We start from the raw sequence: 24,604 nt of genomic DNA, 5'->3' as shown, positions 1-24,604 counted from the left end.
GGACTTTTCCAAATAAAATTCTTAGTTATGTAAATGAGTTGTGATCAGTGGGTCTCACGGGACAGGGTTGGTGCCATAGTCAACTATCAATAGAGAAGTGAAGGTCTTCCCAACCTGAAACACATGTTCCTCTGAGGGATAACATCAGCTTCTTCTCGGGGTTTCTGAGGTCCCTACTCCCAAACAATAAATTTTTGGTACAAACTCATAGAAGAAACTCTGGAAGAAAAAATCTCTTCTGGAAGTCTTCCAATTTTTAATGTAGTATGTCCCACCAAGACTGGTGGCCTCCTACTCACTCTTAGGTTAATGGCCTTCATTTGGAGAGTAGGGCCATTTTTTTCATAGACTATGAAGATGATGGTGCATGACAATGCTAGCAGCTTATAAATTATCATGTGCAAATCTATGCGCATAATGGATGTGGAACCACAGGGCCCGTGGACCTCCTGCCAAAGGGCCATCCAAGATGTCATGCCCTGAGATACAGTCTCCTGGGACACTAAAGGGACTTCCTTTCTGAGGTTTTCAGGCTCCTGTTAGATATGTTATACTGTTGACCATCTGTGGGCCACTGTGATACTGTTGACCATCTGTGGGCCACTGTGATACTGTTGACCATCTGTGGGCTACTGTGATATTGTTGACCATCTGTGGGCTACTGTGATACCGTTGACCATCTGTGGGCTACTGTGATACTGTTGACCATCTGTGGGCTATCTTACCGGTTGGTTGTCTCGGTTCCCACATCTATCAGCTGTTTTGGGTCCCCCATTTAAACCATATCCTCAGCTTTTGACTCCATCCAGTGCTGGAGCAGCCCCACAGTATTGTGTCTATTGTTGGGCCCCCATTCTTTGGATACTGAGGTTTGCCCTTTATAGTTCTGGTATCTGTACCCATGTGATAGACCATGTTGGAATATTCTGGACCCATGACCACCAAAGTTTTAGATATTCTATAGAATAGAAAAATATATGTAGATTAAAATATTTTTGACATAGTCTCTGGAAATAGAGTAGAAAATCTGATGGAATTTCCAGATGACAAGATGGCGGATTATTGGACCTTCTCCATATTTCATAGTTTGGGTTCTTGTACTTTTAGTTTTTTTGTGGCCACAGGAGCAGATCATGAGATTCTGCTGTCTCATAGTGAGAGCGCTGGTGAGAGGCCGCGGACGCCAAGTGCTCTGGTTTTTGTTTTCTGGCACTCGTTATCGTGTTATGAATATTCAACATAAAATTGGGAAAACTATTGGGAAAGCCATGGAACAAAAAATCTTCTCCTGAAGGAAAACACACGGAGAGATCTCCGAGCCTTTACAGTCACTGCTCCGATTTATGGGGCTGGAAATAATGTGGAAGTTCTTCACCTAATTAGGAGAGTGAAGAGCGGCCAGAAGGGGGCGACATCTTCTGCCCTGGGGTTCTCATAAGCCTGGAGTATAGATAGAGAGATGGAACAGACAATAGATAGATATGGATGGACGGATAGATGAGATAGTGGAGCAGTATACACATATCCGGCAGATTATTCTCTGGTCCTGATGTTCTCCGGTGGATGATGGAGGTGACAGTGAATGCGCAGACACAGTAGACGCCACGTGCAGCATCTGTCCACCAGCTTGTACAATCTATCTATCCGCTGGCCAGATCTGCGCCTCATGATCTCCCAATTTCAAACAACTTGTTCCTTCAGTATTCACCTCATGTGACCCGCTGCACAACGTCTACAGATATCCTATGTATTCCCCCCCATCAGGCTTTGAAGTTCTTTGTTAATATTAAGACCATTAAGATGTTTAAAACCAGCATGGCGCCCATTAAAGCTCTCGCTAAGGCGCTCAATTAAAGGGATATTAAACCTAAAGAAACGATATCCCAATATGACTTATTCCAGATATCATTGTGAGAACGTAGAATAAGAACTTGTAGGGTGTCCTGTTCCGTGACCCCGAAGGTTGATTGCTTTACTGCATAATGAAATAAGGAATTTGAGGGACATCTGATCCAGGTTGTTTGACCCTCTGCTGAGGTCACAAGTGAACTTCACATGATCAGGACCGACATAGCAGCAGGATGGGATGTTTCTTATGCAGCAATCTATTCCTGAGTATAGGCCACCATTAAGGAGATGGAATATCCAGTTCTGACCGGTCAGTTGTCCACTTTCACCCCTTGTGCTCCCTCACAGCTCCTTCTCTTCTGGTCCTCACCAATGGTCTGTCCTTACATGTCCTGGTCCAGTCCATTTTTATATTCCTACAAATCCTACGGCCAAGACTTGAACTTATGACTTTTTGCTTATTCCTTATTTTGGTTAACCGTTGTGGCTAGACCTAGACCTATTGTAAGTCTAATGACATTGAATGTCTAGAGGGTAAAGATTTGGGGGTCAGGAAATTATTCCTCACCTCACCAATCCCCCATCACTGGAACAACTACATCCGGGTCCAAGTAGTCTCTACTTCCTGCTTCCGACACAACATACATGAAGTGCCAGGTTGGCCAGTCATTGGTTGGGTCATGAGACCGGTGGGGACCCGTAGTTGTTCAGATTGTATTGTCAGGTTTAAAAACTTCTATAACTTTATTTGTTAATGATCTAGGGACAAAGTTCCTGCCATGCCAGGGTTTCTCTGATGCCACTTCAACAAACTATGAAGCCACATCTGGGAAGCTTGAGGACCACAGGTGGCTCCAGAGCTACAAGATACTTTTATAAATACAGTATAACATGTAGTCAGAAAAATAATACAAAACCACCAGGAGGCCAAGTCAGCAAGTTATCCCCGCGTAAAGTGGAACCAGAAGACGTAGGAAAGCAACACATTCACATCTGGAAGTCTTACACCGCCCTGATAAGATCTCAGCACACCGTGGCTTACATGTTTCATGACCTAGAGCTATGAAAACTAGACGCCTCTCATTGGGGTTGACATTGTGACAAAAACCATGAAAGCAGTGAGTATAGGTCATGACATGCCGCCCATCTGGTGACTTAGTAATCAAGCAATTTAATCTTAAGATGCCATTGCATGTCTTGTGGGTGGCAATCAATTCCCACAGATCAAATTCATCCAATATCTCAGAAAAGCCCACAGCAAAGGTGCCTGGCCTGGTGTAGTCATCCTGATTCCTCAAGGTTGAAGGAACAGGAGTATGTCACATGGTATATGGAGATATAGTAAAGTTTTATACATCAGTAGTGTTAGGCTTTAGAGATATAAGGGGCTTTTAAAATGAATCGGATTGATTGGAGAAAATTGACGCTTGAGATTTCTGTGAGTTCCCGCTGTGAGAGGGGAAAATAAACCTCAAACCTATATGTTACAATATGACGTCTCCATATCTTGGGCCACATGCTCTACTCATACTCTATGCTGGACAGAAGAGTTATCAGTAAGTGTGCTTTCACTAATGTGTTGGATTAGTGCGAAGAGTTTTATTCATTGGCTTGAATTTCCTAATGGTGTGGAATGGTGTGGCCAGCAGGACCTACAGGGTTAACAGAAATAGCTGTGAAGCACAATGAAACCAAAGGACCCGTGTGCTACAGAATATCTAGATCTAGTTGGGTTTTGGATTAATTCTTGACTCCTAGGCCAATCGTGCAGGACGAAAGTGGCAGAGGTCCTTAGGCCTAAAATCCTTAGGAGGGTCCTTAGTTGTATCTTCCCCGTAAGTGGAGCAAAGTCTATAAATATATAGAACTTCTACAGAATTAGTGTTGGGTCCCAGTAGCTTTAAAGTGTAACTTTAATACGTTAGTGTAGCCTACTAATGATTTCTGCCTTACTCAGCCCCTTTCCTATCCAGGGTCAGAGGAGGGAGAGGTGTTATGCAATGCGCTCGTTTCCGTCTCTGCTCAGTAATTACAGAAAGCGGCTTCTTCATCAGGCAGGAGCTGAGGAGCTTGTCTGGTCTGTCCTGTCTACAGTCTGCACTCATGTTCCCACACACAGTCCACCTCCTCCCCCTCCAGCTAATCGGTTTAACCCCTTTCCGACATGTGATGTAGCTGTACGGCACATGTCGGTTAATGATGTATGGAGCACCCTCACGGGCTGGGCCCTCTCCATACACAGCGAGTGTTAGCTGCATTATGCCAGCACCGAAGTGCATATAAAAACCACTGTCCAGGTTGGTGAAGTGGCTGATTATCCAGGAGGAGCAAAAACAATAGAAACATGTGAAAGAATTTGACACATGACCACCATATGTCCACCTCTGCTTCTACCTGAATTATCAGCCCTTAGAGTAAAAAGCGTCTATACAGATGTAGCTGGAAGGAATCCAACACTTGATATTGCTGAGATTTCCTGCTGGGAGAGGGGAAAATAGAACTGCCACCCTGAGTGTTTGGTGGAAAATTAAAAACTGCATCTGAAAAACGCACCCTCAAAGTACCCCACATAAGACAATGACCTACCTCTAAGTACGGTGATGTTCTTCAAGGCTATGGAATGTTCCCAGTCTTTGAGGCGCAGATCTTCGGTGACGTTGTTGATCAGAGCCATCTCATGCTTCAGCTGCTGCTCCATCACTATATGAAGAAGTCTCGTTTGTCTGGTGTCCTCCGAGACGTTGGTTATGAGACCTTGAAGTTCTTGTATTCTTGACTGATGGATTCCTATGTCATAGGAAAAAGTCCAATTTAAAGTATTTAAGGTGTCCATCAAGATGGTGATCTGCTCATTCAGTCCTTCAACCTTGGTGGTCAGGTCCTTCAGCGCGGTGTCATGGCCGCTCCAGCCATACCGACTGCTGTTGACTTCTGCTGATAGTTTGTAGATATCCAGAGAGTGTAATTCACTGATCTGATTGAGACGGACACCAAGGCTTGAGACAATGGTGTCCGTCTTGGAGGTCACATCTTGGACCTCATTAAGGTTCTTCTCAAGTTTTTGCAAAGATTCAGTCAACTGAAATAAGGAGTCTGTGTGGTTCTGGAAGAGGTCCTGCAGCTTCCAGATATGGTCCATGAAGTCTCCCTTGAAGGTGAGCTGCATGAGCTTAAACTGAAGGTCCCTGTAGCTCTCATTCAGACGATTAACATTACTTGTCAGGACCTTCAGGTCTTCTGGGGCGCTCTGAGGTCTGGAGACTGGAGGGAGAAAAAGAGCAGCATTAGAAGAGATACATAGGGGACATCAGTATTCAGAGACATCATTATCCCTGTACTGTGACATCACTGTGTGTATTATCTCTGTACTGTGACATCACTGTGTGTATTATCTCTGTACTGTGACATCACTGTGTGTATTATCTCTTTACTGTGCCATCACTGTGTGTATTATCTCTGTACTGTGACATCACTGTGTGTATTATCTCTGTACTGTGACATCACTGTGTGTATTATCCCTGTACTGTGACATCACTGTGCATTATAATCTGTACTGTGACATCACTGTGTGTATTATCTCTTTACTGTGACATCACTGTGTGTATTATCTCTGTACTGTGACAAAGCTGTGTGTATTATACCTGTACTGTGACATCACTGTGTGTATTATCCCTGTACTGTGATATCACTGTGTGTATTATCTCTGTACTGTGACATCACTGTGCATTATAATCTGTACTGTGACATCACTGTGTGTATTATCTCTTTACTGTGACATCACTGTGCATTATAATCTGTACTGTGACATCACTGTGTGTATTATCTCTTTACTGTGACATCACTGTGCATTATAATCTGTACTGTGACATCACTGTGTGTATTATCCCTGTACTGTGACATCACTGTGTGTATTATCCCTGTACTGTGACATCACTGTGTGTATTATCCCTGTACTGTGACATCACTGTGTGTATTATCCCTGTACTGTGACATCACTGTGTGTGTTATCCCTGTACTGTGACATCACTGTGTTTATTATCCCTGTACTGTGACATCACTGTGTGTATTATCCCTGTACTGTGACATCACTGTGTGTATTATCTCTGTACTGTGACATCACTGTGTGTATTATCCCTGTACTGTGACATCACTGTGTGTATTATCCCTGTACTGTGTCATCACTGTGTGTATTATCTCTGTACTGTGACATCACTGTGTGGATTATACATGTACTGTGACATCACTGTGTGTATTATCCTGTACTGTGACATCACTGTGTGTATTATCCCTGTACTGTGACATCACTGTGTGCATTACCTCTGTACTGCGACATCACTGTGTGTATTATCCCCTGTACTGTGACATCACTGTGTGTATTATCCCTGTACTGTGACATCACTGTGTGTATTATCCTGTACTGTGACATCACTGTGTGTATTATCCCTGTACTGTGACATCACTGTGTGCATTATCTCTGTACTGTGACATCACTGTGTGTATTATCCCTGTCCTGTGACATCACTGTGTGTATTATCTCTTTACTGTGCCATCACTGTGTGTATTATCTCTGTACTGTGACATCACTGTGCATTATAATCTGTACTGTGACATCACTGTGTGTATTATCTCTTTACTGTGACATCACTGTGTGTATTATCCCTGTACTGTGACATCACTGTGTGTATTATCCCTGTACTGTGACATCACTGTGTGTATTATCTCTGTACTGTGACATCACTGTGTGTATTATCTCTGTACTGTGACATCACTGTGTGTATTATCCCTGTACTGTGACATCACTGTGTGTATTATCCCGGTACTGTGACATCACTGTGTGTACTATCCCTGTACTGTGACATCACTGTGTGTATTATCCCTGTACTGTGACATCACTGTGTGTATTATCCCTGTACTGTGACATCTCTCTGTGTATTATCCCTGTACTGTGACATCACTGTGTATTATCCCTGTACTGTGACATCACTGTGCATTATAATCTGTACTGTGACATCGCTGTGTGTATTATCCCTGTACTGTGACATCGCTGTGTGTATTATCTCTTTACTGTGACATCACTGTGCATTATAATCTGTACTGTGACATCACTGTGTGTATTATTCCTGTACTGTAACATCGCTGTGTGTATTATCTCTTTACTGTGACATCACTGTGTGTACTATCCCTGTACTGTGACATCACTGTGTGTATTATCTCTGTACTGTGACATCACTGTGTGTATTATCCCTGTACTGTGACATCACTGTGTGTATTATCCCTGTACTGTGACATCACTGTGTGTATTATCCCCTGTACTGTGACATCACTGTGTGTATTATCCCTGTACTGTGACATCACTGTGTGTATTATCCCTGTACTGTGACATCACTGTGTGTATTATCCCTGTACTGTGACATCACTGTGTGTATTATCTCTGTACTGTGACATCACTGTGTGTATTAGCCCTGTACTGTGACATCACTGTGTGTATTATCCATGTACTGTGACATCACTGTGTGTATTATCCATGTACTGTGACATCACTGTGTGTATTATCCCTGTACTGTGACATCACTGTGTGTATTATCCTGTACTGTGACATCACTGTGTGTATTATCCCTGTCCTGTGACATCACTGTGTGTATTATCTCTTTACTGTGCCATCACTGTGTGTATTATCTCTGTACTGTGACATCACTGTGTGTATTATCCCTGTACTGTGACATCGCTGTGTGTATTATCCCTGTACTGTGACATCACTGTGCATTATAATCTGTACTGTGACATCACTGTGTGTATTATCTCTTTACTGTGACATCACTGTGTGTATTATCTCTTTGCTGTGACATCACTGTGTGTATTATCCCTGTACTGTGACATCACTGTGTGTATTATCCCTGTACTGTGACATCACTGTGTGTATTATCCCTGTACTGTGACATCGCTGTGTGTATTATCTCTTTGCTGTGACATCACTGTGTGTATTATCCCTGTACTGTGACATCACTGTGTGTATTATCCCTGTACTGTGACATCACTGTGTGTATTATCCCTGTACTGTGACATCACTGTGTGTATTATCTCTGTACTGTGACATCACTGTGTGTATTATCCCTGTACTGTGACATCACTGTGTGTATTATCTCTTTACTGTGCCATCACTGTGTGTATTATCTCTGTACTGTGACATCACTGTGTGTATTATCCCTGTACTGTGACATCGCTGTGTGTATTATCCCTGTACTGTGACATCACTGTGCATTATAATCTGTACTGTGACATCACTGTGTGTATTATCTCTTTACTGTGACATCACTGTGTGTACTATCCCTGTACTGTGACATCGCTGTGTGTATTATCTCTTTGCTGTGACATCACTGTGTGTATTATCCCTGTACTGTGACATCACTGTGTGTATTATCCCTGTACTGTGACATCACTGTGTGTATTATCCCTGTACTGTGACATCACTGTGTGTATTATCTCTGTACTGTGACATCGCTGTGTGTATTATCTCTTTACTGTGACATCACTGTGTGTATTATCCCTGTACTGTGACATCACTGTGTGTATTATCCCTGTACTGTGACATCACTGTGTGTATTATCCATGTACTGTGACATCACTGTGTGTATTATCCCTGTACTGTGACATCACTGTGTGTATTATCCTGTACTGTGACATCACTGTGTGTATTATCCCTGTCCTGTGACATCACTGTGTGTATTATCTCTTTACTGTGCCATCACTGTGTGTATTATCTCTGTACTGTGACATCACTGTGTGTATTATCCCTGTACTGTGACATCACTGTGCATTATAATCTGTACTGTGACATCACTGTGTGTATTATCTCTTTACTGTGACATCACTGTGTGTACTATCCCTGTACTGTGAAATCGCTGTGTGTATTATCTCTTTACTGTGACATCACTGTGTGTATTATCCCTGTACTGTAACATCACTGTGTGTATTATCCCTGTACTGTGACATCACTGTGTGTATTATCCATGTACTGTGACATCACTGTGTGTATTATCCCTGTACTGTGACATCACTGTGTGTATTATCCTGTACTGTGACATCACTGTGTGTATTATCCCTGTCCTGTGACATCACTGTGTGTATTATCTCTTTACTGTGCCATCACTGTGTGTATTATCTCTGTACTGTGACATCACTGTGTGTATTATCCCTGTACTGTGACATCACTGTGCATTATAATCTGTACTGTGACATCACTGTGTGTATTATCTCTTTACTGTGACATCACTGTGTGTACTATCCCTGTACTGTGAAATCGCTGTGTGTATTATCTCTTTACTGTGACATCACTGTGTGTATTATCCCTGTACTGTGACATCACTGTGTGTATTATCCCTGTACTGTGACATCACTGTGTGTATTATCCCTGTACTGTGACATCGCTGTGTGTATTATCCCTGTACTGTGACATCGCTGTGTGTATTATCCCTGTACTGTGACATCACTGTTTGTATTATCCCTGTACTGTGACATCACTGTGTGTATTATCTCTTTACTGTGACATCACTGTGTGTATTATCCCTGTACTGTGACATCACTGTGTGTATTATCCCTGTACTGTGACATCACTGTGTGTATTATCCCTGTACTGTGACATCACTGTGTGTATTATCCCTGTACTGTGACATCACTGTGTGTATTATCCCTGTACTGTGACATCACTGTGTGTATTATCCCTGTACTGTGACATCACTGTGTGTATTATCCATGTACTGTGACATCACTGTGTGTATTATCCCTGTACTGTGACATCACTGTGTGTATTATCCTGTACTGTGACATCACTGTGTGTATTATCCCTGTCCTGTGACATCACTGTGTGTATTATCTCTTTACTGTGCCATCACTGTGTGTATTATCTCTGTACTGTGACATCACTGTGTGTATTATCCCTGTACTGTGACATCACTGTGCATTATAATCTGTACTGTGACATCACTGTGTGTATTATCTCTTTACTGTGACATCACTGTGTGTACTATCCCTGTACTGTGAAATCGCTGTGTGTATTATCTCTTTACTGTGACATCACTGTGTGTATTATCCCTGTACTGTGACATCACTGTGTGTATTATCCCTGTACTGTGACATCACTGTGTGTATTATCCCTGTACTGTGACATCGCTGTGTGTATTATCCCTGTACTGTGACATCGCTGTGTGTATTATCCCTGTACTGTGACATCACTGTGTGTATTATCTCTGTACTGTGACATCACTGTGTGTATTATCTCTTTACTGTGACATCACTGTGTGTATTATCTCTTTACTGTGACATCACTGTGTGTATTATCCCTGTACTGTGACATCACTGTTTGTATTATCCCTGTACTGTGACATCACTGTGTGTATTATCCCTGTACTGTGACATCACTGTGTGTATTATCTCTTTACTGTGACATCACTGTGTGTATTATCCCTGTACTGTGACATCACTGTGTGTATTATCCCTGTACTGTGACATCACTGTGTGTATTATCCCTGTACTGTGACATCACTGTGTGTATTATCTCTTTACTGTGACATCACTGTGTGTATTATCCCTGTACTGTGACATCACTGTGTGTATTATCCCTGTACTGTGACATCACTGTGTGTATTATCCCTGTACTGTGACATCACTGTGTGTATTATCCCTGTACTGTGACATCACTGTGTGTATTATCCCTGTACTGTGACATCACTGTGTGTATTATCCCTTGACTGTGACATCACTGTGTGTATTATCCCTGTACTGTGACATCACTGTGTGTATTATCCCTGTACTGTGACATCACTGTGTGTATTATCCCTGTACTGTGACATCACTGTGTGTATTATTCCTGTACTGTGACATCACTGTGTGTATTATCTCTGTACTGTGATATCACTGTGTGTATTATCCCTGTACTGTGACATCACTGTGTGTATTATCTCTTTACTGTGACATCACTGTGTGTATTATCCCTGTACTGTGACATCACTGTGTGTATTATCCCTGTACTGTGACATCACTGTGTGTATTATCCCTGTACTGTGACATCACTGTGTGTATTATCCCTGTACTGTGACATCACTGTGTGTATTATCCCTGTACTGTGACATCACTGTGTGTATTATCCCTGTACTGTGACATCACTGTGTGTATTATCTCTGTACTGTGATATCACTGTGTGTATTATCCCTGTACTGTGACATCACTGTGTGTATTATCTATGTACTGTGACATCACTGTGTGTATTATCCCTGTACTGTGACATCACTGTGTGTATTATCCCTGTACTGTGACATCACTGTGTGTATTATCTCTGTACTGTGATATCACTGTGTGTATTATCCCTGTACTGTGACATCACTGTGTGTATTATCTATGTACTGTGACATCACTGTGTGTATTATCCCTGTACTGTGACATCACTGTGTGTATTATCTATGTACTGTGACATCACTGTGTGTATTATACCTGTACTGTGACATCGCTGTGTGTATTATCCATGTACTGTGACATCACTGTGTGTATTATCCCTGTACTGTGACATCACGGTGTGTATTATCTCTGTAGTGTGACATCACTGTGTGTATTATCTATGTACTGTGACATCACTGTGTGTATTATCCCTGTACTGTGACATCACTGTGTGTATTATCCCTGTACTGTGACATCACTGTGTGTATTATCTCTGTACTGTGATATCACTGTGTGTATTATCCCTGTACTGTGACATCACTGTGTGTATTATCTATGTACTGTGACATCACTGTGTGTATTATCCCTGTACTGTGACATCACTGTGTGTATTATCTATGTACTGTGACATCACTGTGTGTATTATACCTGTACTGTGACATCGCTGTGTGTATTATCCATGTACTGTGACATCACTGTGTGTATTATCCCTGTACTGTGACATCACTGTGTGTATTATCCCTGTACTGTGACATCACGGTGTGTATTATCTCTGTAGTGTGACATCACTGTGTGTATTATCTCTGTACTGTGACATCACTGTGTGTATTATCCCTGTACTGTGACATCACTGTGTGTATTATCCCTGTACTATCACATCACGGTCCATCTCCTCTTCTCAGTTTCTATTGTGATCTTGTTACATTCTGTCCTATATTTTCCATGTGATGGAAGAGTCATGTTGCTCTGACCCAATCGGGTCACATTAGGTTGGTCACACAGCTTTGGTATAGTAAAAGTATGTGAACCCCGGCTGCTATCCACCACACATTGTAGTTCTATTCCAGTGAATATTGTTTCTTCCAGACCATCATGTTAGGATAAGTACAAGGTTCGGCAGAGGAGCAGGAGATTTGGCCTGGAAAGCAAATAGAAGATCCCAACCTTAGTTTAGTTGGGGGACACATTTTCCGTTTAGGCGCATCCTTTATTCCTCATGGGCGGTACTAACGTGCTTTGTGCTCCTCCTCCCCATCACAACCTAATCATTTATGATAAAAAATAGATAGAGAAAAAATCCTGTACTGTGGTCTGGGAGCTGAAGGCTGCGATTCTTACATGTACCATAGGGGCGGCCCTGTTGTACAACTTGGAGAACCCCAGACTTAGTCTGGCCATATGTGTTTCCTCATGGGTGGTACAAACATGCTCTGCGCTCTTCCTCTCCACCATATCCTGTCATTTAGTGCACATAAAGTCTATATACTGCAGGCGTCACCCTGTGGTCTAGGATCTGCAGGCTACATCTCCTCCATGTACTATAGAGGAGGCCCTGCCATACAAATAGGAGACCCCAACCTTAGTTTGGTTGCACCCATTTTCCTCGGGGGCGGTACTAACATATGTAAAGCTGGAGCCAACCAATAAGAAGGGGAGAGTTTCATACTAGTCTCCTCTTCTACTATAGACACTTACCTCTGGGGGGCCACACGACTAAGGGCCTGATCTTACTATATGGATCTGTCCTGTCTGTTGTCCCCCCCCCGCGCCCGAGTCCTCCAGGCGCTGTGTGTGCGGTGGAGCTGGACGATTTCTCTGTTATGGCTCATAAATTTGTTTTTAAGACTGAGCCATTAAGTTACGAATGGGGATAATTGGATTTGTTTTGGACACAAAAGGGATGAGTCAAGGGACAAACGAGGCCAAGGAAACATCATAAAATCCTACAAATGGATTGGGTCATTAAGGAAACTTGGAAAGAAAGTCACTGAATGCCTGAGGCAAGAGGAATCCACATTGTATGAAGCGGAAGATCAGCAGCTGCGGCCGGCTCCCCCTAGTGGTGGTCGGGGGAAGTCAGAAAAAGAGAAAAAGAGCTTGGGCTTCTCTACGGCTCAAGCATTGAGGTGACAAATAATCCATCACTAAACTCCACTACATTCTGACCCTGACGTCACCAGATAAGAAATGGCTTTTGTCTACACTGATACATTGTAACAAGTCCCCAGCATTGGAAGTTGGATAAAGTCAGAATCAGTGTTGTGGGTTCTTCTACATTACAGTGAAACAGAAAATAACCCATTATAAATCTCCCCCATTCCTTCCCCTGAATTATCCTGCCCCGAAATCTACACTGATACATTGTAACAAGTGCTCAGTAATGGAAGCCCAAATTGGTTTTGAGAGTTCTTTACAGTAAGAGCAGAGAAGCCAAATGCAATCCATCATTAATGCCCTCTCTTTCCATCCCTGAAATCATCTATCCTAAGGATTACATGGCTATTATCTATACTGATACACTGTAACAAACCTCCAGCAGTGGTGGTTGAAGGCAGTCAGAAGGAGTTCTGTGGATTCTTTACAGTACAATAATCCATCATTAATGCCCTCTCTTTCCATCCCTGAAATCATCTATCCTAAGGATTACATGGCTATTATCTATACTGATACACTGTAACAAACCTCCAGCAGTGGAGGTTGGAGAAAGCCAGAATGAGTTTTGTGGGTTTTTTTTATAGTAGGAGCAGTAAAGCCATAAAAAAAATACTCCTGTTTCCCTTGACATCACCCACCTAAAATCCACACTGATACATTGTAACAAACCCCCAGCTCTGAGAAGAGGACAGAGAAAAAGTAAAGGAATTTTTGATATTTTTTTTTTCTATTCACTGACAACAAGCAGAGATCTTGGAAATAGTACAATAGTAAGAGTCAGATTTAGATTTTCAGGGTCAGTGGATGCAGCGGGGCCCCTCAGGGATAGAAAATGTACAATATTTGAATATCTTAGGTGTTCTCTGCCATCAGAAGGGTTAATGTGATGTCCATTGCTGATCTATGGTAAGGAAGGGGTCAATGAGGAATGTTCCATCCTGGGGGCCCCTAGCAGTGTGGGGCCCTAGGCATCTGGCTACATGTACTGATCACAGGCAGCGCAGTCATCAGCCAATCACCGGGAACATTACTCTGCTGCGCAGAAACCGGAGGAGGAATCGCTAATGTGCCCGGGCGCAGCGCCAGCGCCGCATAAACCCCACGTGTCATGTGATTTACTGCCTTAACCCCTGCAGCACGCAGATGTAGCAGAGCTGAGACCGACAAATAGGTGTGGAAGGGTCATGACTATCAGATGTAGCAGTGCTGAGTATGTCAGGTGCAGTAATGTTGGGCTTAACCTATTACAATGCAGCAGAGCTGAGTGTGTGGATGTAGTTGAGTTGACTGTGTCAGGTGTAGATGTAGCAGGGCTTAGACCGATGAATATATATATATATAAACTGTGTGTGTCAGGTGTAGAAATTAAATGGCTGAGATGTAGCAGTGCTGAGTTTGTCGAGTGGAGATATGTTACGCTAGGTTACCAAATTGAGAGAGGTCATCAATGCAGCAGTGCTGAGTGTGTCAGGTGTAGATGTAGCAGTGCTGTGTTTGTTACATATAAAAAAGATTAGGATGTTTGGATGTAGCAGAGCTAACTTGGTCCAGCGGAGGAAGCCGGAGCTTGTCAGTTTGCAGATGAAGCAGAGCTGAGTGTGTAGACGTCCCTGAGATGTCCTGAGTTTGTCAGATGAAGCAGAGCTGAGTGTGTAGACGTCCCTGAGATGTAATGAGTTTGTCAGATGAAGCAGAGCTGAGTGTGTAGACGTCCCTGAGATGTCCTGAGTTTGTCAGATGAAGCAGAGCTGAGTGTGTAGACGTCCCTGAGATGTACTGAGTTTGTCAGATGAAGCAGAGCTGAGTGTGTAGACGTCCCTGAGATGTACTGAGTTTGTCAGATGAAGCAGAGCTGAGTGTGTAGACGTCCCTGAGATGTACTGAGTTTGTCAGCTGGGCGGTAGATGAAGTCATTGATCTGATGGTGTAGACATAGCAGAGTTACATTTGTTATAGGGAGAATAGTTTGTCAGGTGCAGAAAGGTTATGCACATCCAATGTAGCAGTGCTAGCTTTGTTTCCTGCCCCTCTGTGTGTAGCTATAGCAGAAAGGCCAGGATTCCCAACATAGCATTGTAGCAGTGATAAGTGTGTGCGGTGTAGCAGTGATAAGTGTGTGCGGTGTAGCAGTGATAAGTGTGTGCGGTGTAGCAGTGATAAGTGTGTGCGGTGTAGCAGTGATAAGTGTGTGCGGTGTAGCAGTGATAAGTGTGTGCGGTGTAGCAGTGATAAGTGTGTGCGGTGTAGCAGTGATAAGTGTGTGCGGTGTAGCAGTGATAAGTGTGTGCGGTGTAGCAGTGATAAGTGTGTGCGGTGTAGCAGTGATAAGTGTGTGCGGTGTAGCAGTGATAAGTGTGTGCGGTGTAGCAGTGATAAGTGTGTGCGGTGCAGCAGTGATAAGTGTGTGCGGTGTAGCAGTAATAAGTGTGTGCGGTGCAGCAGTGTAAGTGTGTGTGGTGCAGCAGTGATAAGTGTGTGCAGTGTAGCAGTGATAAGTGTGTGCGGTGCAGCAGTGATAAGTGTGTGCGGTGTAGCAGTAATAAGTGTGTGCGGTGCAGCAGTGTAAGTGTGTGTGGTGCAGCAGTGATAAGTGTGTGCGGTGTAGCAGTGATAAGTGTGTGTGGTGCAGCAGTGATAAGTGTGTGCGGTGTAGTGATAAGTGTGTGCGGTGTAGCAGTGATAAGTGTGTGCGGTGCAGCAGTGATAAGTGTGTGCGGTGTAGTGATAAGTGTGTGCGGTGTAGCAGTGATAAGTGTGTGCGGTGTAGCAGTGATAAGTGTGTGCGGTGCAGCAGTGATAAGTGTGTGCGGTGCAGCAGTGATAAGTGTGCGCGGTGCAGCAGTGATAAGTGTGTGCGGTGCAGCAGTGATAAGTGTGTGCGGTGTAGCAGTGATAAGTGTGTGCGGTGTAGCAGTGATAAGTGTGTGCGGTGTAGCAGTGATAAGTGTGCGCGGTGCAGCAGTGATAAGTGTGTGCGGTGTAGCAGTGATAAGTGTGTGCGGTGTAGCAGTGATAAGTGTGTGCGGTGTAGCAGTGATAAGTGTGTGCGGTGTAGCAGTGATAAGTGTGCGCGGTGCAGCAGTGATAAGTGTGTGCGGTGTAGCAGTGATAAGTGTGTGCGGTGTAGCAGTGATAAGTGTGTGCGGTGTAGCAGTGATAAGTGTGTGCGGTGTAGCAGTGATAAGTGTGTGCGGTGTAGCAGTGATAAGTGTGCGCGGTGCAGCAGTGATAAGTGTGTGCGGTGTAGCAGTGATAAGTGTGTGCGGTGTAGCAGTGATAAGTGTGTGCGGTGTAGCAGTGATAAGTGTGTGCGGTGTAGCAGTGATAAGTGTGTGCGGTGTAGCAGTGATAAGTGTGTGCGGTGTAGCAGTGATAAGTGTGTGCGGTGCAGCAGTGTGTGTGCGGTGCAGCAGTGATAAGTGTGTGCGGTGCAGCAGTGATAAGTGTGTGCGGTGCAGCAGTGATAAGTGTGTGCGGTGCAGCAGCGATAAGTGTGTGCGGTGCAGAAGTGACAAGTGTGTGCGGTGCAGCAGTGATAAGTGTGTGCGGTGTAGCAGTGATAAGTGTGTGCGGTGTAGCAGTGATAAGTGTGTGCGGTGTAGCAGTGATAAGTGTGTGCGGTGCATCAGTGATAAGTGTGTGCGGTGTAGCAGTGATAAGTGTGTGCGGTGCAGCAGTGATAAGTGTGTGCGGTGCAGCAGTGATAAGTGTGTGCGGTGTAGCAGTGATAAGTGTGTGCGGTGTAGCAGTGATAAGTGTGTGCGGTGTAGCAGTGATAAGTGTGTGCGGTGTAGTAGTGATAAGTGTGTGCGGTGCAGCAGTAATAAGTGTGTGCGGTGTAGCAGTGATAAGTGTGTGCGGTGTAGCAGTAATAACTGTGTGCGGTGCAGCAGTGATAAGTGTGTGCGGTGCAGCAGTGGTAAGTGTGTGCGGTGTAGTAGTGATAAGTGAGTGCGGTGTAGCAGTGATAAGTGTGTGCGGTGTAGCAGTGATAAGTGTGTGCGGTGCAGCAGAGCTGAGTGTGTGCGGTGCAGCAGTGATACGTGTGTGCGGTGTAGCAGTGATAAGTGTGTGCGGTGTAGCAGTGATAAGTGTGTGCGGTGCAGCAGTGATAAGTGTGTGCGGTGTAGTGATAAGTGTGTGCGGTGTAGCAGTGATAAGTGTGTGCGGTGCAGCAGTGATAAGTGTGTGCGGTGTAGTGATAAGTGTGTGCGGTGTAGCAGTGATAAGTGTGTGCGGTGTAGCAGTGATAAGTGTGTGCGGTGCAGCAGTGATAAGTGTGCGCGGTGCAGCAGTGATAAGTGTGTGCGGTGCAGCAGTGATAAGTGTGTGCGGTGTAGCAGTGATAAGTGTGTGCGGTGTAGCAGTGATAAGTGTGTGCGGTGCAGCAGTGTGTGTGCGGTGCAGCAGTGGTAAGTGTGTGCGGTGCAGCAGTGATAAGTGTGTGCGGTGTAGCAGTGATAAGTGTGTGCGGTGCAGCAGTGATAAGTGTGTGCGGTGCAGCAGTGTGTGTGCGGTGCAGCAGTGGTAAGTGTGTGCGGTGCAGCAGTGATAAGTGTGTGCGGTGCAGCAGTGATAAGTGTGTGCGGTGCAGCAGTGATAAGTGTGTGCGGTGCAGCAGTGATAAGTGTGTGCGGTGCAGCAGTGATAAGTGTGTGCGGTGTAGCAGTGATAAGTGTGTGCGGTGCAGCAGTGATATGGGTCAGGTGTATTGGTCCGATTACATGCATTATAGCTAGGACCTCTGCTATAGGGGCACAATTGGGCACTTTTATTAACCCCTGTATACTTGAAATCTATGTTCCATCCGCCATGCTTTACACTGAGAAGACATTGAGAAATAAGAGTTCTCACTTTTCCTGAGATCTCCGCTTGTTGTCAGTGAACAGTAATATTCTTTATCATGCATCTCACAGCTGAGGTGTTGTTACAATTGTACCCAGACAATTAGGGGTGACATTACTCGCTGCCCCCGCACCCACCAGGGACAGTTACATTTTAGGGTTTTATTTTTTCTAATTTTATTGAATATTGTGTCTATAAAGGGTTAATCTTGGCTGTAATCGGAGCGTGGACGTTCCAGTGTATTTATGGGATGCAGATGGGAAGTAATGGGGCGCATAACCATGGAGAGTCCTGGCAGCGCACCAGTCCCTGAGGGGCACAATATGTAAATCTCCCCCAGTCACCCTCCACTTACCCGTCCATGCTTAACCCTGTAATGACCGGATGTGTAGCCCGTACCAGTAACCCCTCAATCCCCAGACCACAGAAATAATACAGAATCCAAAACTATGTCCAGAACCGGAAGATAAAATCTTTAGACGAGACCCCACGTGTCACATCTTATCCTGCCCCCAAAATAAATCCATAAATAGGGACCCCAGACCAGACCTTAAAGTAGCCTCCCACCCTAATATACATACAGACCCCAGAAACCAGACCCCCTGAAATCACATCCTTATATGTAGAAATCCATATAATCCCAGAATTATCCCAGACCCCAAACCAACTCCAAAATATATCCTAAAATACAATGCAAACAGCAGACCGGGCCAGAAAATTCTCCATGGCCTTCTGTGAGTCCGTTATGTAGGGAACCTACAAAATATCTCCAGCCCCCTCCTTATAAATACAGACCCCCAAACCCCAGACCTGACATGAATCTCATAGAAACCCGAAACGTCACAAAATACAGAACCCCTGATCCCGATCTCACAAGATGATCTCCTAAACCTGAGCGTACAATTGCCCCTGGCCCAGGTAGCATAGCCCCCCCCCCATCAGAACACATGGCCCCTGCTTGCCCCGCCCACTTCCCTATCCTGATACATTGTATTCCTGACCCGTGGGGGGGGGAAAGCTGGAGAAACCTGTTCAGACACGGCTGGAGACCTGCTCCACCTCTGCAGGATTTGTTGTGTCCTCTCAGTTACTGATGGGTTTCCCAGTCTATAGGACACAGGCCGAGACGTGAAGTCACCTCCTTACCCCAATCCAATCCAAACTCTACGTCAAGTATCAGATGTACGCGACGTCTTCTATTGCATTGTCTATGTGGGGCGCTGTTGCCCATGCTTCTCCATGGTTGGCCCGACCACAGCCCCTCACCCCATATAAACCCTGTAACTGCTCCGGATGAGGGGATCTGTAACCTGTGCGTGCGGTGGTCCCGGGCCTGGCAGCGGTGGAGACCCTTTAAATAAGTCGATTTAGAACAAAACCCCATAAAACTGGCAAGAGCGGCCCCATGGTGCCAAGCGAGACCATAAAGTCATGTACCAGGACGGCCGGAGACGGCGGAGGGATCATAAGTGGTTTATGTTTTCTAGAAACAATATGTTTTTTCTATTTTGGGATTTCTGAAACCAACATTTCCAACAAATGTACCTGGCACCATGAGCCACGGGGGAAGGGTGTGGGGGCCCACGACAAAACCACTCATTCCAAAGTCTGAGACTTAGTACTGGGTAACCAGAGCTCCGAGCATTTAAGAGTAGGAAGGGGTCATAGGACAGAGGGTAGGGGGGGGGGGGTGTCTTTAATATTTTAATTTACCGTATAATGTACCTTGGAAACATATGGGAGGTGTGGACCCCGTATATAAGAAGTATTCAGAATCTGTCCGGTACTGATGGACAGCAATAACAGAACTAGGAGGGAATACACCTGACCCAAAATATATACAGACCAAGAGTCCACAGAATCACACATATCAAACCCTAAGAGTACCACGAGCTTTAGACCACAAATTATATATGTAGACCCCAGACCAGACCCTGGAATTTATCCAAAATCCAAGATATATACAGACCCCACAACAACCAAACACTCCAAGACTCCAAATAGGTTTTTTCTCAGACCAGACCTAAAAATAGAAGTATCAGGCCCAAAAATTTAATACAGACCCCCAGACCCAGAGTACAGGCCAGACCGCATTATAGAAACTTAAATCTTGACCCAAAAAAAAACCCAACCCATCAAGATCCGAAAAATAATTGCCCAATTCCAAAAATAATATTAAACCTCCAACCAGAAGTCAGAATACTGGGGAATACCGTGGAAATCAGACCCCAAGCCTGACACAAAAAATATGAGCCCACACCACAAAATAATTCAGACCTTTAACCCATAAATAGTATCTACAACTCCGGTCTGAGAGACAGCTGGGTGGAGCCTCATCGCCACCTAATAATCTGTGTTTATATTTATGTTTTTCATGACTGTTCATTAACATATTGTATTATTCATGTTTATTGTTTACTATATGTAGTCACCTGGTAGCGAGCAGGCTTACTTCATTGTCTGGCAGCCCACAACCATCTAGAAGGGAGGCCCTAAAGTTTATAACACGTCTTTCTCTCTAGGTCTGGGTGTAGACGTGGCTGGAGTGTTTAGTGTCGTGGAATTGGAGAGGAGAGAGTTGTGTGATATTGTAGAGCTGACAGCCTGGACTGTAAGTTGGATCCTGCCGTCTTCTCATGTGCCCCTTGGTTGCCCCTTAACGTCTCAGGCTTCCCCTTTTAACACCAGCCCGGGAACAGTAGGAAACCTGGTGGGGGGTGCCTCAATGGGGGGTCCTTACAGACCTTCTTATCATGCCCCTATCATCTCTCACGGTGGTGCGAAGAGTCACCTACCGGCAGAAAGTCACTCCCCATTCCCCGTTCGGCCCTGGCAGGCATGCTGCATCGAAAGCCTATCAGACTGTATAAATCTACAGACCCAGATAAATCTCCAGAATAAATACAAACCTCCAGACCAGACCCAGACTAGACCCCAAAGTATGGATCCAAAAGCACCCCAAAATCAACACAGAACCCAGACCATCCATGCTCGAATAGAAACACTAGACCAAAAGAATACCGACTCCCAGACTGGACCCCTATACAAATAATAGACCCCAGACCTCTTATTAAATACAACCCCCATAGAAGACCCTACCTTATAGTCACACGTCTCCCCCCACCCCCAATCGCAGGAATCCAATTCATATACAACCATATAGAAAGAATTTGGTGTCCAGATGGTTCTGCCGCCCTCCTGCCACTTTGTGGGATAATATTATGATTGACACGTTGTCATCATTTTGCAGTTTGTTGATACTACGATCAGTTGAGTGACGGACACGCCTCGCATTCTGTTCCTCTATATACAGGGTTCTCTCGCAGTGTTTGTAGGATCGTGTTCCCTGCGCTCGTTAGGGGGCTCGTAGATCTGCAGAGGTAATTACACGGGGATTTAAAGGGATGTGGACGGGAAACGTTGTGATATTGGTGTTTGCAGCTGCGGGTGGTCCATAAAATGTTAGAATTATGTTGTAAATTGGCCTTGGATCCCATAATGAGGTGTTTAGGGTTGGAGGCCTTGAGTCGCGTTTTGGATCGTATTAACCCCTTATGGGCTGAAATACAAAAACTAAGCAAAAGCAAGAAAAAAATTGAATAAAACTAGTGGAAAGCTATGAATCAGGGTATCCTGGGCAGGGCTCGGGGGATCTCATGCATTTTAGTTAAAAGCTCCAGAATACAATGGGATTTTGGGAGGTGATGATGCTATGAGGTGACCAACAGCCAGGGTCACAGGGGCAAATTTATCAAGCTGTCTGAAAGTCAGAATATTCTTTGTTGCCCATGGCAATCAATCACAGATCCCCTTTAAAATATTCATGAGCAGTGGTAAAAAGAAAGCTGAACTGTAAACCAGTCAGTGCTGGGGGCAGTGTCCATTACTCCCTTTATATTCTGCCCAGTCCCATCAGAGGTTGCTGGTTATTCAGTCTGATCTCTGCTCTAGGGCTCTTGCTATTTTCTTGTTGCTATTCTGTGTATTTGACCTCTGCTACTCTTACCTACCATTCTATCGCTTTACGATTCTGTACCTTTGCCGCCATCTTGGTGTTGACCCGGTTCTGTCCAATACTGCTTGTCTGTCTGTATCTGTTGTTTGTCCAGTGCAGACTAGTGTGAACACTGGTCTATATCTGTATTCCAGTTACATGTCCGCTCCACCATCCAGCAGCTACCAGGCGAAGTAAGTCTTCCCTTTCACCTTGTAGGGTCACTCATGGATGGTTGGTTAGGTTCCTGATAGTGGCTTTGCCCTTGTCAGGGCACTGTAGCCTGGCCCATAACCCGCAGTGACGTCACAGGGTGAGTTCGCCACCACTTACCTAGTCACAGTTAGCGCCAAGCCTGGTTGTGGTTGTGCTGTTACGGGACAGGTTTGTTACCACTACATCTTATAGTAGGAGAGAGAATCACACATGAGACACCTCAACCCTAGGACAACCAAACATTACATATAAATGACCTGGATGACTGTGGATTCTATGGAAGAAGTGAGAATCCAACATGAGACACCCCAACCATAGGATACCCCAACCATAGGACACCCCAACCATAGGACACCTCAACCATAGGACACCCCAACCATAGGACACCCCAACCATAGGACACCCCAGCGTTGACCCGGTTGCCTCTATACATTGGACACCTGAGTGCATCCCAATGGCGGCAGAGATGTTCTCCTTTCTCATATAAGAAAACTAAGTACAGAAAACCACAGACCCCTGTTATGAGATTTTAATCCCTAATAAACAAGATACATAATAATTTCCGGATGACCTACTAAGAAAAGCAAACCCCCGCAGGGATCTATTAAAATGAGAATTCTTAATTGGATGGGTCTGGATGAATGGAAGCGGTCCAGGATAGAAGATGCTGGCGGCGCACAAGTCATGCCGGAGCAGAAACTGGGACTGGTTTCAAGTGAGACAAAGGTTCCCGGAGCTCGAAGTCACGTAGGGTTGTCATAGGGGCAAGATTGTGGAGAAGGGGAATAGAAGGGGCTTTCTTCTCCTATGGGCTTTAATTCAGATAATCTCTCAGCATGTTCTCCTCAAAACATTGGGGCAGATTTACTTACCCGTCCGGACGCGATCCGGCGGTGTGTTGTCCGACAAGGATTTGGTTCTGCCGCGATTCACTAAGATCATGCATCCAATTTCCTTCATGTGTTGCTTCTCCGCTGAGATCCGCCGGAGTTCACCTTCTTCTTCCCGGTGCATGTGAGTGCTTGATCTTGCGACACAATTTCGTTTTTAAATTCTGCGGTTTGTCCGAATCCATCGGGTTGTCCAACGTCCACGCCCCCCAGCGCCGATGCGCCACAATCTGATCGCGTGGGGAACCTGGGGTAATTCGGCGCAAAAAGGAAATATTCGGGAACCCGATGGAATCGTGGTCCGCGGGTCCTTCCTATGGGTCCTTCCTGGCTTTCACCCTTTAACCCTCATACAGGGATCCAGACAAGGATGAAGGTAAATCACCATGTCACTACTTCTTAAAGTGACCCTGGTGTAGGTGATGATGGGCCTAGGGCTGAGAGACATTGGTGGGAAGCTCCAGGGCTCGTGTTAATAGTGGTCATGTAGAGTCAAAAGGAAGGTTGTAGGTCAGGGTGGGCAGCACAGATTTGTAGGTCAAGGCAAGCAAGGGTTAACATGGGACACCCAGTTATGACAGTAGTGCTCTACATGACACATGATACCTGGGCCCCTCAGGATTTTGTATCTGGGGCCCCATAGCTAACAGCTACAAGTCTGACTCCATCCATGAACTGCCCATATCCTAAAAATACAGAAGTGTAAAGTATCACAATGTCCTGGGAGCAGGAGGAGGGATCAGCCAGGATCGGGGCCCGGAGCCATATGTTACTATGTCACCTCCTCCAGGGAATAGGTGGAGCCCCCTGCAGGATTATACATGCTCCTTGTGCGGGGTGGAGTGAGTTTCTTATCTCTGACCTCACACCATATGGCAATAATTATTGATAAGGTTCAGTCTAATCTACTTTATGGGAAGACATAACAAGGGGGGATCTGGAGGAGGAAGGTGATGAAATATTTACTATGATTAGTCAGCAACTTCTGAGGACAAAGGAGCCATAATAGATGTAAGAGAACCAGGACACAATAAATACATAGAATAACAAGGGGGTTTTATTATGGTAAGAAAACAAAATTCAAGAATCAATGAAGAGACAACAATTACAGGACGCAAAGAGTTGGAGTTGGTGGAGGAAGTAAAGAAAGTCGGCTGTATTAATGTCCTGGAGCAGACAGGAGTGTAAACCATCTGCAACAACATGGCAGGGTAGATGGTCATACTAGGACATGAACAAGAAGGAATCCAATGTGTCCTCTGGGTGGACCCTCGCTGAGAAGAGTCCTGGACTCTATACAGTAGAGACGACCACCATTTACCTTTGTCACTGATTGATGGATTCTAAAAGGGAAATGGTTCCATGTTGTTCCAGGATGTATTGGACCTGGACAGTCCAGAAGATTGGATGATGGTCTTGTGGTTGGGAAATGTTGTGTCAGGTGTCATGG

At 44.8% G+C, this 24,604-nt stretch overlaps 1 protein-coding gene across 1 annotated transcript in view; it reads right to left on the bottom strand.

Annotated features, from left to right (window-relative positions):
* SCARA5 (scavenger receptor class A member 5) overlaps positions 1–24,604 on the bottom strand; it is a 276,734-nt gene that overhangs the window by 156,249 nt on the left and 95,881 nt on the right. Inside the window, exon 4 of the mRNA XM_072143880.1 lies at positions 4,435–5,109. Within this exon, the coding sequence (XP_071999981.1) occupies positions 4,435–5,109 (675 nt within the window). The remainder of the gene's footprint in view (positions 1–4,434; positions 5,110–24,604) is intronic.

The sequence above is a fragment of the Engystomops pustulosus genome, chromosome 3 (assembly GCF_040894005.1).
Source record: "Engystomops pustulosus chromosome 3, aEngPut4.maternal, whole genome shotgun sequence".
In the NCBI taxonomy this organism is placed as follows: domain Eukaryota; kingdom Metazoa; phylum Chordata; class Amphibia; order Anura; family Leptodactylidae; genus Engystomops; species Engystomops pustulosus.
The sequence above is the reverse complement of the archived record's forward strand: the minus strand, read 5'-3'. Positions and strand labels throughout refer to the sequence as shown.